The sequence below is a fragment of the Microcaecilia unicolor genome, chromosome 5, assembly GCF_901765095.1.
Source record: "Microcaecilia unicolor chromosome 5, aMicUni1.1, whole genome shotgun sequence".
NCBI lineage: Eukaryota > Metazoa > Chordata > Amphibia > Gymnophiona > Siphonopidae > Microcaecilia > Microcaecilia unicolor.
In genome coordinates, this window is record NC_044035.1 from 109,133,191 (window position 1) to 109,149,543 (window position 16,353).

At 45.4% G+C, this 16,353-nt stretch overlaps 1 protein-coding gene across 1 annotated transcript in view; it reads right to left on the reverse strand.

The window, feature by feature from the left end:
- The window catches only part of ERCC6 (ERCC excision repair 6, chromatin remodeling factor), a 189,238-nt gene extending 174,556 nt beyond the window's left edge, over positions 1-14,682 (reverse strand). Inside the window, exons 1-3 of the mRNA XM_030203175.1 lie at positions 13,876-14,682; positions 2,051-2,171; positions 454-568 (exon numbers count right to left, since the gene is read on the reverse strand). Of these exons, the coding sequence (XP_030059035.1) occupies positions 454-568; positions 2,051-2,171; positions 13,876-14,285 (646 nt within the window). The 5' untranslated portion in view covers positions 14,286-14,682. The remainder of the gene's footprint in view (positions 1-453; positions 569-2,050; positions 2,172-13,875) is intronic.
- Positions 14,683-16,353: the final 1,671 nt, after the last annotated feature.

Below are 16,353 nucleotides of genomic sequence, written 5' to 3' on the forward strand. Positions count from 1 at the left end.
TCTCATTTCATCCCATTACACACACCATGGATCTTTGACTTCCATCTCTGCTCCCTCACTTTCTCAACTTCCAGCTTCTCCCCCTTTCCTGCTCTCAGATGCATCCAAGACCCCTACCTTATGCATTTGTCACTGAAGCAGCGTCCTCCATCTTCCCTTTTCAGTCTTGTTGCAGCTTCATTGTTTTTCTCATCTCAGTTTCTTGTTTCCCTTTCCCAGCCTCCTCAGTCTCCCCCCTCCTCTGTGTTTCCCTCCCAGAAGGATGTGGTTAGCAGTATGCTCTGCAAGGATGATGGAACAAGGACTTGTGTGCGCATGCATGCAGGCTCACCACTCTTGAAATGGTCTCGCCACCGACTCCTCTATTTACAGTACTTGTTATTAGTTTTCAGAATCAGCTTGCAGACACTGTTGATGAATAAACCAAGGCACGACAAGTGGATAAGGACTTACCTGCATCATTGTTCCCATCGCTCTCCAAGTCCTCATCAGGGATTTCAATCTCAGTCTTCCCAAGAACAACTTGAAGACGTTTCTGTTTAGCTTTAATCTTTTTTAATTGCTGTTCCTTCAGTGTCATGAATGCAAAAAAAACACAATTGAAAATGTGTAAGAAAATGTAAGTAGCGATGCTGATAACATACTATATCTGTGAACGTAGCAGAACCTCCAACTAACAATGCGCCCAAGTTTTCCTGAGGACGTCCTCGCAGGACGTCCTGGCGAAGAGGCAGGGAAACCCGTATTATCGAAACAAGATGGGCGGCCATCTTTCGTTTCGATAATACGGTTGGGGACGCCCAAATGTCAACATTTAACTCGTCCTTAGAGATGGTCGTCCCCGGTTTTCGGCAATAATGGAAACCGGGGATGCCCATCTCAGAAACGACCAAATCCAAGCCATTTGGTCGTGGGAGGAGCCAGCATTCGTAGTGCACTGGTCACCCTCACGTGCCAGCACACCAACCGGGCACCCTAGGGGGCACTGCAGTAGACTTCAGAAATTGCTCCCAGGTACATAGCTCCTTTACCTTGTGTGCTGAGCCCCCCAAAACCTACTCGCCACAACTGTACAACGCTACCATAGCCCTAAGGGGTGAGGGGGGGCACCTAGATGTGGGTACAGTGGGTTTCTGGTGGGTTTTGAAGGGCTCACATTTACCACCAGAAGTGTAACAGGTAGGGGGGGATGGGCCTGGGTTCGCCTGCCTGAAGCGCACTGCACCCACTAAAACTGTTCCAGGGACCTCCATACTGCTGTCAGGGAGCTGGGTATGACATTTGAGGCGGGCAAAAAATATTTTTAAAGTTTTTTTTTTCAGGGTGGGAGGGGGTTAGTGACCACTGGGGGAGTAAGAAGAGATCATCCCCAATTCCCTCCAGTGGTCATCTGGTCAGGTCGGGCACCTTTTTGAGGCTTGGTCGCAAGAAAAAATGGACCAAGTAAAGTCAGCCAAGTGCTCGTCAGGGACGCCCTTCTTTTTTCCATTATCGTCCGAGGACGCCCATGTGTTAAGCACGCCCCAGTCCCGCCTTCGCTATGCTTCCGACATGCCCCCATGACCTTTGATCGTCCCTGAGACGGAAAGTAGTTGAGGATGCCCAAAATCGGCTTTCAATTTTGCCGATTTGGGCGACCCTGGGAGAAGGAAGCCCATGTTCCGATTTGTGTCAAAAGATGGGCATCCTTCTCTTTCGAAAATAAGCCCAAATGCCTTCTCTAACATACTATAAGAGACAGCGGGAGGGAGAAATGGACTGATGGAAAGCAGTCTACTAAAATCAGAAATTAACATTACGTGCCAACATTTTCCCAGTTATTCTTAGAGGAAAAGTCACTGCACATTTGTCTGGTACAAAATTACTATATCAAATTCTTTAGTGATTGGTTTTCCACATATTACATATTGCTCCTACATATCATACATGTAGTCTCTGTTTTTAAACCAGCACAAACAAAATAGCTACATATTAGTTTTATTAAAACAATTTATATAAATTTGGTTTCCTGGCAATCTACATCTGAAATTGAAAGGAACTGCCTAATTACCTTGTTGTGCTTTTGTCGTTTTACAGAATCAAGTTTTCTGTTGATCTCTTTGCTGTTCGTAGCTTGAGGTGTGAGCTGTTCAATGATCTTATTGATGTGCTTTAAAGATGTTGTACATGACCTTCAAATAAAACAGAGATCCATTAGTTGACTCTATGAGAATCAAAGCAGTTCTAGCAAAAAAAAAACTGCAGAAAAACTCAGCTGGCCACTAGAACAAAACATGACCAATTTCTCTTCTGCATTAGGATACCAAAGGGCCTATAAACACTAAACAGTGTTAGGTGTTTGACATGATTTTAATACGTGGTAACATGGAGCTCAATGTTAATACACTGTGTTAAACACCTAACACAAAATGTCACAGAAGGTGGTAGGGAAGGGGCAGGTGATCTTAACACATTTTCTGTGGTATCTGCCATGTTAACAGTAGGTAGAGCACCTACATCTTTAGAAGATATAGAGGGGCATAATCGAACGCGAAAGCCCATCTCCATGGGCATCTATGTCCGAGAACGGGTACGTGAAGGGGCGGGACCGTATTTTCGAAAGAAATGGGCGCCCATCTTTTTTTTCGATAATACGATTTGTGCCAGCCAAATGCATCGGATGTGTGTGGATTTGAGCTGGGCGGTTTCGTTTTTCAACGATAATGGAAACCGAAGGCGACCAGCTCAAAAATGAACAAATCCAAGGCATTTGGTCGTGGGAGGGGCCAGGATTCTCAGTGCACTGGTCCCCCTTCACATGCCAGGACACCAACCGGGCACCCTAGGGGGCACTTGTACCAATTAAAAAAAAAAAAAAGTAAAATACCTCCCAAGTCCATAGCTCCCTTCCTTTGGGTGCTGAGCCCCTCAAATCCCCCCCCCCCCAAAAAAAACCCACTGTCCACAACTCTACATCATTACCATAGCCCTTATGGCTGAAGGGGGGCACCTAGATGTGGGTACAGTGAGTTTTTTTTTGGGGGGGGGGGGGTTGGAGGGCTCCCATTTACCACCACAAGTGTAACAGGTAGGGGGATGGGCCTGGGTCCACCTGGGTGAAGTCCACTGCACCCACTAACAACTGCTCCAGGGACCTGCATACTGCTGTGATGGAGCTGGGTATGGCATTTGAGGCTGGCATACAGGCTGGAAAAAGAAGTTGTTAAAGTTGTTTTTTTTTTTTTGGTGGGAGGGGGTTAGTGACCACTGGGGGAGTCAGGGGTGCTGATCCCCGATTCCCTCTGGTGGTCATCTGGTCATTTAGGGCACTTTTTTGGGCCTTGTTCGTGAAAAAAAAGGGTCCAAAAAAGTGACCCAAATTCACGGTAAAAACGCCTTTCTTTTTTTCGATTATCGGCCGAGGGCGCCCATCTCTCCTCGGCCGATAAACACGCCCCCAGTCCTGCCTTCACCACGCCTCCGACACGCCCCCGTCAACTTTGTTCGTTCCCGCGACGGAGTGCAGTTGAAGACGCCCAAAATCGGCTTTCGATTATATCGATTTGGGCGCCTTTGCGACATGGGCGCCCATCTCCCGATTTGGGTCGAAATACGTGCGCCCATTACTTTCGAAAATAAGGCCAATAGTTTGCTGTATGACATAGTGGCCACAAAATCAACACACAGTACCGACGACTGTTGGGGATGTTCCTGACACTTGGAGGCAATTACTATGGATGTTTGCAGCTACCGCAGGTTAATGTGCGTTAACTGCTAAACCTTACTGTGGTTTTGTAAATAGGGGCCATGACTTCCAAGGAGTTCACATAAAGAAGCCTCAGGAAGCTTCTCCTATGACCACCACTATGAATTTAAGAAAATAAATGCTGCTGTCTGTATAGGAAACCAATATATGCAATGTCTATATACATCATATTCAAATTTGATAAAATGCTCCAAGTCCTCAAAAACAAAAATAAAGAAGATTTTTACAAACAAGGAAGAAGGGACTGCATGGTAAATACCATACTACAAAGTCCATACTTTATTTTTATTTCTTCAAAGTTCATTTTCTAAATTTGTTGATAAACACAATCTCAACATCAACAAAAACAGTTCTAACTCACTGTGAGCTCACAACTCCACATATGTAATTATATATTAATCATAAAAAATGTATCTGGCTATATGAAGCACTGCAATCTCAAATTTCCCCACTAATTCACAAATAGCTGAAAATGTCTTTGCCACAAACCTTTAAACAAATAAAAAAACAAAAATAAAAAAAAGCTCCATTAGCTAGAAATACACAAGACTAGGCTAAAAGAAGAAACTGTATACTCTTCCTTCTCAAATTTATTCTGATTAATATAGTACAGTCCTGATTATCCGACCTAAACAGGACCGACCTGTCGTGTCGGATAACAAGGAAAACACTGCATAAACCCTTCAAACAATGCATAAACAAAGGCACAAAAATCCCAGTTTTCAAAAATTTTTCTAAAGCAAAGATGTTTAATAAAAATAAATGCAATGACATCACTGGGGTCTGTCGGATATACTAGTCACATAATTACCTTACCTGGAGACCCCAATTTATTAAAAACTAGTAAAAAAGGCCCGTTTCTGAGACCAATGAAACAGGCGCTAGCAAGATGTTGATCGTAGTGTTTGAGAGAGTGTGTGTGAGAGTGACTGTGTGAGAGAGAATGACAGAGTGAATCTTTCTGTATAGAGGGGGTTGGGGGAGGGAGTATGTGTGTGTGTGTGAGTGAGAAAGAGAGATGCTGTATGTATGTTGGTGTGGTTTTTTTGGGGGGAGTTTGTGAGTTGAATGAGCAATTATTGTGCCATTTTTGTGTTGGGGGTTTGTTGGGGGGAGGGTAATGTTCAAATGAATTGTATGGGGGGGGGGTTGTGTAAGGGTTTGGGGGTCAGAGGGTGTATGCGGGTGAAGTCACATGGGGTCTGTAGGTGTGTGTTGGTGTGTCAGAGAGTCAGATATTGTACTTCACTGTTACTGTTTCTATATAGAGGGGGTTGGGGAGGGAGTATGTGTCTGTGAGTGAGCAAGACAGATAATGTGTGTCCATGGCAGTGTGTGTATGTTGGTTTGGGGGAGTTAACAGTTTGATTGGGCAGTGTGTGAGTTGCATGTGCAATTGTAGCTGCCATTTTTGTTTTGGGGGTTTGTTGGGGGGAGGGTACTGTTGTTCCAGTGAATTGTATGTGTGTGTGTTGTTTGTGTAGGAGTTGGGAGTGCAGAGGGTGTTTGTGGGTGATTGTGGTGCTAAGGTGTGTGTGTGTGTAGAGAGAGATGAAGGTTTTAGCAGTAATCAGGTTTGTGTATGATCCCGTTTTTGAGGAAGGCTGGTACGTTTTTTTGGGGTGGGGGGGTGAGTCACATACCGACAGCAAGAGCATGGGCATCCAAAAGGTTTAGTTCTTTCAGCGATGTTCCTGCGTGTTATGTGTGGTTCCGTTGCCTTGCATTGTTAGGTTTGTGCATTGTTCAGGTTTGTACATGATCCCGTTTTTGAGGGGGTGGGGTGAGTCACATACCGAGAGCAGGAGCATGGGCATCCACAAGGTTTTCTTGTTTCACCGATGTTCCTGCGTCTTATGTGTGGTCCCATTGCCTTGCATTATTGCAGCTCATCGATTGGTCCTTCGTGCGTGTTGTGTAGCAACGTTTGCAGGTGGAACGGGTGAGCAATTAGTGTCAGTGGTCCGCCCTCGATGCCATGACGTTTGGCGCGAAGGCGGGGCACACAGTCATGGTGGAATTCTGATCCACACAATGACGGAAGTTGGAGATTAGGAATTTGGCTTCATTAGAACGTTGGAGTTGTGAATTATGTCCGGAAGGGGCGTGGCTGAGGGCGGGTCTATGACTGAGGGTGAGTGGTGCTGACAGCCTAGCCTAAGAAGAGTAGACTCAGTGCTTCACTGAACTTTGGAGGTGAGAATTATTTATATAGATAAAAATTCTCTTTTCCATAATATAGTGAAGATACTTACCTGTAGCAGGTATTCTTCAAGGACAGCAGGGCTTATATTCTCACAACTGGGTGATGCTGAACCATGTTGCCCAGTCCGGGACTTATGACTAGCATAAGTACAGGTTTGTGGAGCACGAGACATTTCATTCTGCATGCGCGAGTGCCTTCCTACCCGCCGCAAGAGCACGGTCTCCTCAGTTATATACACAGCAAAAAAGTAAAAATAAGAAAGGAGACTATACAGGGGACTCCAAGGGGAGGTGGGAGGGATTGTGAAAATATAAGTACTGCTGTCCTCAGGGAATGCCTGCTACAGCTAAGTATCTTCGCTTTTTCCGAGGAAAAGCAGGCCTATTTATTTTCACAAGTGGGTAATCCCTAGAATCCAGGCTCACCGAAAACAACAAACATTGGTAAATTGGGCCTCGCAATGGTGAGGACATATCTCAGATTCACCTGAAACTATATACAAACTGAGTAAGAGTGCAGCCTGGAACAGAATAAAATGGGCCTAGAGGGGTGCAACACAACCTAGAGATGGGAATAACTAGTGAGGTAACAATGAGGCATATTTTCAAAGCACTTAGCCTCCCAAAGTTCCATAGAAACCTATGGAACTTAGCCTCCCAAAGTTCCATAGAAACCTATGGAACTTAGCCTCCCAAAGTGCTTTGAAAATATGGCTCTAAATTTGCCAATGACACACAGTTATTCAAAGTTGTTAAATCGTAAGAGGATTGTGAAAAATTACAAGAGGACCTTATGAGACTGGGTGTCTAAATGGCAGATGACGTTTAATGTGAGCAATTGCAAAGTGATGCATGTGGGAAAGAGGAACCCGAATTATAGCTACGTAATGCAAGGTTCCACGTTAGGAGTCACCAACCAAGAAAGGGATCTAGGTGTCGTCGTTGATGATACGTTGAAACCTTCTGCTCAGTGTGCTGCTGCGGCTAAGAAAGCAAATAGAATGATAGGTATTATTAGGAAACGAATGGAAAACAAAAATGAGGACGTTATAATGCTTTTGTATCGCTCCATGGTGCGACTGCACCTCGAATATTGTGTTTAATTCTGGTCACCGCATCTGAAAAAAAAGATATAGTAGAATTAGAAAAGGTGCAGTGAAGGGTGACGAAAATGACATAGGGGATGGGTTGACTTCCCTATGAGGAAAGGCTAAAGTGACTAGGGCTCTTCAGCTTGGAGAAAAGACAGCTGAGGGGAGATATGATAGAGATCTATAAAATAATGAGTGGAGTGGAATGGGTAGACGTGAAGCGTCTGTTTACTCATTCCAAAAATACTAGGACTAGGGGGCATGTAATGAAGCTACAAAGTAGTAAATTTAAAACGAATCGGAGAAAATGTTTCTTCACTCATGTGTAATTAAACTCTGGAATTCGTTGCCAGAGAATGTGGTAAAGGTGGTTAGCTTAGCATGGTTTAAAAAAAGGTTTGGGCAGCTTCCTAAAGGAAAAGTCCATAGACCCCTAATAAAATGGACTTGGGGAAAATCCACTGCTTATTTCTGGGATAAACAGTATAAAATATTTCATACTTTTTTGGGATCTTGCTAGGTATTTGTGACCTGAATTGGCCACTGTTGGAAACAGGATGCTGGGCTTGATGAACCTTTGGTCTGTACCACTACAGCAATACTTATGTATTTATGTCTGCCCGAACTGACTATCGCGTCGGGTATCCTGCTCCAAGCAGTAATGAGATGTGAATGGGTGAATTGAAGACCACGTCGCAGCCTTGCAAATTTCTTCAATGAAGGCTGACTGCAAGTGGGCTACTGACGCAGCCATGGTATGACCCTCTAGGGTGAGCCCAGCCTGGGCATACATGAAGGAAATGCAATCTGCCAGCAGCCAATTAGAGATGGTGTGTTTCCCAATGGCGACCCCCATCCTATTGGGATCAAAAGAAATAAAAAGAAGGCGGACTGTCTGCGAGGCCTGGTCCACTCCATGTAATAGGCCAATGCTGTCTTGCAATCCAAGATGTGAAAGGCACTCTCGGCAGGATGGGCATGAAGTCAGGGAATGAATGTTGGCAAGACAATCGACTGGTTCAGATGGAACTTAGGGTGAATGCTGAGGACTACTCTGTTGTGATGGAACATAGTATAAGGTGCATCCACTACTAAGGCTTCAAGCTCACTGACTCTACGAGCAGAAGTAACAGCCACCAAGAAAATGACCTTCCAGGTCAAGTACTTCAGATGGCAGGAGTCCAGTGGCTCGAAAGGAGTTTTCATCAGCTGGGTGAGAATGACGTTGAGGTCCCATGACACTTGTGGAGGTTTGACAGGGGGCTTTGACAAAAGCAAACCTCTCAAATTGAACTAGAGGCTGTCGAGAGATGGGCTTACCTTCTACACAATAATGATAAGCACTAATTGCACTGAGGTGACCCCTTACAGAGTTGGTCTTAAGACCAGACTCAGAGAAGTGTAGAAGGAATTCAAGCAGGAACTGTGTAGGGCAAGCAAGGGGATCTAGGACCTTGCTCTCACAACAGACGGCAAACCTCCTCCATCTGAAAGAATAACACCTTTTAACTGAATCTTTCCTGGAAGCCAGCAAGCCCCGAGAGACACTATCCGAAAGACCAAAAGAAGCAAATTCTACGCTGTCAACATCCAAGCTATGAGAGCCAGAGATCAAAGGTTGGGATGTAGAAGAGATCCCTCGTTCCAAGTTAAGAGGGTTGGAAAACATTCCAATCTCCACGGTTCTTTGGAGGATAAAGCCAGAAGTAGAGGGACCAGATATGCTGAGGCCAGTACGGTGTGATCAGAATCATGGTTCCTTGTTCTTACTTGAGTTTCAGCAGTCTTCCCCACAAGAGGTATGGGAGGATATGCATAGAGCAGACCTATCTCCCAATGGAGAAGGAAGGCATCTGATGATTGTCTGCCATAGGTCTGAAGCCTGAATAAAACTGAGGGACTTTGTGATTGTTTTGATTGGCAAAGAGATCCACAAGGGAGGTTCCCCACACTCGGAAGATCTTGCGGAAAACAGTCATGCTGAGAGACCACTCATGCGGTTGCATCACTACTACTACTACTTAACATTTCTAAAGCGCTACTAGGGTTACGCAGCGCTGTACAATTTAACATGGAAGGACAGTCCCCTGCTCAAGGAGCTTACAATCTAAAAGACAGGTGTACAATCTAAAAGACAGGTGTAGAGACAATCTGATAGGGCATACTATATTTCTCGAAAGGTTAGGTGCCGAAGGCAGCATTGAAGAGGTGAGTTTTAAGCAGAGATTTGAAGATGGGTAGGGAGGGGGCTTGGTGTAGGGGTTGAGGAAGATTGTTCCAGGCATAGGGTGAGGCAAGGCAGAATGAGCGGAGCCTGGAGTTGGCAGTGGTGGAGAAGGGTACTGAAAGGAGGGATTTGTCCTGAGAGCGGAGGTTACGGGCGGGAACATAGGGGGAGATGAGGGTAGAGAGGTAGTGAGGAGCCGCAGACCGGGTGCATTTGTAGGTAAGGAGTAGAAGCTTGAATTGTATGCGGTATCTGATCAGAAGCCAGTGAAGTGACTTGAGGAGAGGGGTGATATGAGTATATCGGTTCTGGCGGAATATAAGACGTGCGGCAGCGTTCTGAACGGATTGAAGGGGGGATAGATGGCTGAGTGGGAGGCCGGTGAGGAGTAAGTTGCAGTAGTCAAGGCGAGAGGTAATGAGAGCGTGGACGAAAGTTCGTGTGGTGTGCTCAGAGAGGAAAGGGCGGATTTTGCTGATGTTGAAGAGGAAGAAGCGACAGGTCTTGGCAGTCTGTTGGATATGCGCAGAGAAGGAGAGGGAGGAGTTGAAGATGACTCTGAGGTTGCGGGCAGATGGGACGGGGAGGATGAGGGTGTTATCAACTGAGATAGAGAAGGGAGGAAGAGGAGAAGTGGGTTTAGGTGGAAAGATGAGGAGCTCGGTTTTGGACATGTTCAGCTTCAGGTGGCGGTTGGACATCCAGGCAGCAATGTCAGATAAGCAGGCCGATACCTTGACCTGGGTCTCGGCGGTGATGTCTGGTGTGGAGAGATATAGCTGGGTGTCATCAGCATAAAGATGATACTGAAAACCATGAGATGAGATCAGTGAGCCTAGGGAAGAGGTGTAGATTGAGAAGAGAAGGGGTCCAAGGACAGATCCCTGGGGAACTCCAACAGATAGTGGGATGGGAGTGGAGGAAGATCCATGAGAGTGTACCCTGAAGGTGCGGTGGAAGAGATAAAAGGAGAACCAGGAGAGGACAGAGCCTTGGAACCCAAAAGAGGACAGTGTGGCAAGAAGTAAATCATGATTGACAGTGTCAAACGCAGCGGATAGATCGAGGAGGATGAGGATGGAATAATGGCCTCTGGATTTGGCGAGGAGCAGGTCGTTGAAGACTTTAGAGAGTGCTGTTTCCGTCGAGTGAAGAGTGCGAAAACCGGATTGAAGTGGATCGAGGATGGCATGAGGAGAGAAAATCAAAGCAGCGACTGTGAACGGAACGCTCGAGTATTTTGGAAAGGAAGGGTAGGAGAGAGATGGGGCGGTAGTTGGAGGGGCAGGTAGGGTCAAGTGATGGTTTTTTTTAGGAGAGGTGTGACTACGGCGTGCTTGAAGGTGTCACCCTGCTCAGTCTGTCAGCCAGGCTACTGTTTTTGCCTGCTAGATAAGTGGCTCGTAGGTATATGCTGTGATGGCGAGCCCAATGCCACATCCGGATGGCCTCCTTACACAAAGGGCATGATCAGGTGCCCCCCTGCTTGTTGACAGCAACCTCGTTGTCTGTTTAAATTAGCACAATTTGGTGAGATAGTCATTCTCTGAAAGCCTTTAGAGTGTTGCAGATCACCCAGAGCTGAGGAAATTGATCTCAAGATTCGTTTCCTGGGAGTACCAAACACCGGGATTCCCAGGGGGATCTCCTCCAGGTCTGCAGGGATCCCGCAGGGATGGACCCAGGTCCTGTGGGATTCCAGCAGAAGTGCCTTCCCTCCCCTGAGCATAAGGTGTCCTCCCAGCACATACCTCAACATACCCTGCTGGTCTACTAGCTTCTTCAAGGCAGGAAAGATCCCCATTCTTTCCAGCTTGCTGCCGTGGCACTGATCCTCTCCTCTCCACTTTTTTTAAATGGCTGCTGAGACTTCCAGCGGTGGCCTCATGAGACTTCTGTGGAAGTCTTGCGAGGCTACCACTGGAAGTCTCGGCAGACATTTTGAAAAAGCGGAACCAGCGAGAGGATCAGCAGCAGCGGGTAGGAAAGAGTGGGGATCTATCCGGCCCCGAAGAAGCCACTAGACCACTAGGGTGCCTTGAGGTATGTGCCAGGAGGGCACCCAGGGCCGGAGGGGAGGTGGATGGATGAAGTCTGAATAATAAAAAGTTGAAGCTATTTAGGTTAATCTCTGTTTTCCCTTCCTCGTGCAGCCATCATCGTCGTACACTCAAAATAAAGCAAGCAAACCAAACTGCTGCATACATACTGTCGTCCTTTATTGTTGGTGGCATTTTTATTTAATCTCACTTATATTTTCATAAACACGCCAGATGTGCAGCATACAAATGTACACAGAGGAAGTATAATAACGGAATAGCTTTTCATAGATAGAGTAGTAATTTGTTATAAATCATAATCAGTGTGTCATTTGGAGGAGCTGAGTATAGGGACACCCTACCACTGTTATATTCGTGCAGAGATTTTTTTTTCTCCTGGTAAAGGGCCACTAAAACAGACATCATGTTACAAAAATCAGGTGCTCAACATTCAGAGTTTCTATCTAATTTACATATTTATAACATTTATATCCAATATTAAACATGAATTAGGTTGAAACCTGGGAGCATTTAAAATCTTTTTTTCTTCCTGTGCCTACATCAAAAGAAAAAAAAGATGGCATGTGGGAGATCCTTTTGTTTTGTGGCTTGCAGTGGTATATTATAAAAATGAACTTGCCACCAAGTTCATACAAAGTTAATTATGTTCAGTAGAAAATAAATCTGTTGCCTCAGGCTGCTTGCTATGTGAATATTCCATCACTGTTTCATACTTGCTACCAAGTATTACATATTAAGGGCATTTGCTTTAAACTTTATTTTAATTTGTTTATCCAGTCCTTACATGCACCTGGTCTTGCTTTTTAAACCCAAAGGTGAATTCTAAGGGTGGTTGAACAATTAGGAATAAACTGTGTTGTTTCTGACTTCTTGTTTTGGACTGTTTTGGGCCCTGCTGATCTGTACATCTGCTGTCTCGAATTTTGGAAGATGGAAATCAGAAAATAAAAATTAAGCTTTGGAGGTACTCCGCTTCCATGATATAACTGAATTCTATTACTCTGTCTCGCTGTACTTTCAAATGTAAGCCACACTGAACCCGAGTTTGCTTGGGATAATATGGGATATAAATGTAAAAGTAAAAAAAAAAACCCAACAACAACCTTTATCCTCCACCTTTTAAGACACTGCCTATCCAGCTGGATGGTGATGGCACAAGGAAAGCAAGTTTGGTCCAGTGAAGACTAACTCAAAATAACCTGTTCCTTAGCTGGGCTCTAGTATTACCAAATTGACCCTACCATGTCTCTGTGGTTTTGTTCCACTAATAAGTTGGCTGGAGTCACTGGGGATCACTTTCAAAGCACTTAGACTTACTTACAAAGTTCGACAGATTGGTATGTAACTTTATAAGTCTAAGTGCTTTGAAAATATGCCTTTATATAACTTTGTTAGTCTAAGTATTTTGAAAACACAGCTCACTGTTGTCCCACAAGTTTTTAACTTTTCTTGGGTATCCAAGTAATTTATTTGTGGGTTTTATATTAGGGTAGAAAGTAATCTTGTATTTTGCTCCCTACAGTAGATAATCCTTTTTTTTACTTTTATTTCTTCTGTGCTGTACTGCTTACGGAGAATGTGATTTCTCAGTGTTTCCTTTTGTAATTTTGGTCCTTTATTCTGTAATTGGTGAGAATTGGTCTGTGTTCTGTGAATGACCATGATGAGAGATTCTACTGTCATGTAATTTGTGTGTGAATCCATAGGAGTCTGATTTGTTTGGCTTTTCCAATAGGAAGCATATTGTGGTTCTGTATATTAACCACATTTTTAAAGGTACATTTACTGATATATGTGTGTTCAAAATTGGTGCTGTAAAGCTTGCAGCATAGGCTCCAAGAAGCTTCTTTGCAGGATTTTGTGTTACTTCACAAAGTAATTTGGAAGACAATCCTTTATTTATCTGCTCCTTCGTAAGGAGAAGGGGTGGAAGGAATAGTCAGGAACTTAAACTGGTTCATGTCAGCTTCAGACAGGAGAGAAAGCAGTAGAACCAGAGAAAGGGACAAGATGACATTTTATTAATACAGCTTAATAAGGCATTTTACATTTCTTATAAAGTTGAAGGATATGTGCCTTTGCAGTAATTATTTTCCAGGATACTGCAAGTCTACTAATGGTAAAGTTTAAGTTATGGGATAATGCAACTTCATTAAAAAATGTCAGTGCTTCCTAGGTTTCCATAAGTGTGCGTGTTGTTTATGTTGATGCAGGACATATTTTTTACTTAGAAATCCATTATCAAGTGCACTCTAAGGCATCAGGAGTAAGACAAGCACTACTCATGCCTATATTGCCCAGTGCCCCTCATGTTAACCCTGCCTCCCCCCCCCCCCAAAAAAAAAATAGGTCTGGCTATACCCCTGTGAAGCCCTCGGAAATTAATCTTATGCCCAGGTTCCAACTATTCCACAGCTGCTCCAAGGTCTCCATTTTTCTAATGAATTGATTTAGGAGTTACAATATCACAACATAACACTTATTTTAAACTGACTTGTAAACTCAGCATAATTACATGTAATTTAAAAAAAAAAAAGTTACACCTACCGTAAATCATCAAAGAGATGTTGGTACTCCCTTTCTGCTTCAGCAACATTTGCTGCTTTGTTAGCTTCACAAATGGCATTATCCACCTGTTGAAGGACACCTTGCTCCAGCACTTCCTGATCATACACATCGACACCCAAACCTTTGAGCTCAGAAGCCTGAGAACTGTCATCCACAGATTGGATCTGTTGTCTGTTAATGTGAAGCACTGAATGCCCTTTTTTGGGTCCTTCAACAGCGAAGGACATGAATGGTGTGTTATCAGTAATGCTTGATTCAGTACAATTGTGACCACTTTCAGCAGGTCCAGTTTCTGACTCCTCATTCCCGACTCCATGCTCACCACTTATAAAAGTAGAACAGCCCTGGCCGTAAGAGTCCTCCAGGATCTGGGAACTGTCCACTGGCATTGTCTGCACAGAAATCAAAAACACAAGATTGGCTTCAGCAGTCCATTAATTACTAAACACAGAGTAAGGCCAGATAAGGGACAAAACAAAAAAGAAAACGTGCCATTTAAGCGCCGGTTTTCCGCCGGCCGCCGATCACAAGTTGCGCAACTGCTGTCAAGGTGTTGATGGACGGGAAGGGGTCTCCAACCTACGACTCGCAGCCAAAGCCGGTACACTTTCTCCTGGGCACCACTGCTGCTACCCCCTCCCATAAGTCCAGCATCTCCCCACTCCTTGGCAACCCCCACCCCTCGCGGGATCGGCATATATTCCTTCTGTTCTGTTGCCCCCACCCCCGGGTCCTTCTAAGGTGCTGCTATTCTCCCACGGCACCAGCGATTATCTCAGAGACGGCCTCTCGCGGGTCCCGAAGCCTTCCCTTAGCCATCCTCTTTCTAACGCAACTTCCTGTTTCCGGCGTAGACGGAATGAACTCTGACGCCGTAGGAAGGCTTCGTGAACTGGAACGCAAAGAGGTTAACTTTAGAACAGGAGACGGCCTGATCCTATGGACTGAAGCCAGTAAAGTAGAGCTTGCTGCCGCTTTAGTTCGGCCAAAACAATAGTAACCGCTATTGAAAACAATAGGAAAAGCTAATTTAAAAATAACGAACTGCCTTTGCGTGGTCCATCTGTAAAAAGTCTATAAAGTTGTTCTAGTTGGCTATAGAAATGATTTTGTAGTAGTAGGTACTGCCTTAAAAAGTGAAGAATAAAGGATTATATATATTTGTTTAGTTTTAACAGCTTTTTTATGTATTTGAAAGCTTCCTAAATCTAGATATGCCATTATGTTGATGAACCATCAACAAAGTTTGAATTTTATGCAATAATCTACAGGCAACATCTTCAGGTGTTTATTTGGAACATTTTCAGTAGTAGGTCAAGGTGAGTTACATTCAGGTACACTGGGTATTTCCTCTGTCCCTGGAGGGTTTATAATCTACTTTTGTACCTGAGGCAATGAAGGATAAAGTGATTTGCCCAAGATCACAAGGAGCAGTAGTAGGATTTGAACCAGGCACCTCTGGACGTCAAGATTGGTGCTCTAACCACTAGGCCACTCAGGGAATAACATGGTGGTTTTTAGACAATCCATATAATAGGCGTACCACAGAATTTTGTAGAATCTGCATTCACTGTATACAGGAAGCAGGCAAACCCAAATCTATAATAAAACTCACCCTCAACGTTCTGAGGACACTGACGTCAGTGAAGCCAAGCTCTGACTTCCTTCAAAAAGGTTTGAAGGTTCGTGGTGGTGAAGCCACCAAAACAGTGGCGTAGCCAGAAGACAATTTTTGGGTGGGCCAGCGGGTTGGATGGGTGGGCACTACAACCCCAACCCCCCCCCCCCCCCACACACACACACGCAGCGCGCAGCACATTTAAAGTTATCGGCGCTGCCTCCACTCACCTCCCACCGTGGCGCTGCCTCCTCTCCTGCACTTCATGGTCTCCGTCTCCCACCCCCGCGGCAGCGCTCTATTGGCGCTGACAGATGCGGCGCGACGACGTCCTCCGGGACCTTCCCTCTGCCGCGTACAATCCACCCTGCGTAAACAGGAAGTTGAATCAACGCGGCAGAGGGAAGGCCCCGGAGCAGGAGGACGTCGCGCCAGGTCTGTCAGCTGTCAGGCAGGCAGCGCTGATAGCAAATTGAAAGCGCTGCCATGAGGGTGGGAGACAGAGACCGCGAAGTGCAGGAGAGGAGGCAGCGCTACGGCGGGGGTGGGAGAAGGTGAGGATGGGCCTGAGACGAAACTGGGTGGGCCTGGGCCCATCCAGGCCCACCCGTAGCTACGCCCCTGCACCAAAATCGCTCCAGGCCCCGCCCTCGAGGGCGGAGCAATGGCAGAACAACGAAGGGGTTGGCAGGGAGGGAGACGGGGGGAAAATCGCTCCAGGCCCCGCCCTCAAGGGCGGAGCAATGGCAGAACAATGAAGGGATTGGCAGGGAGCGAGGCTGGGAGGCGGGTGGCAAATCGCTCCGGGCCACGCTCTCGCATCAAACGTCATGACGTTG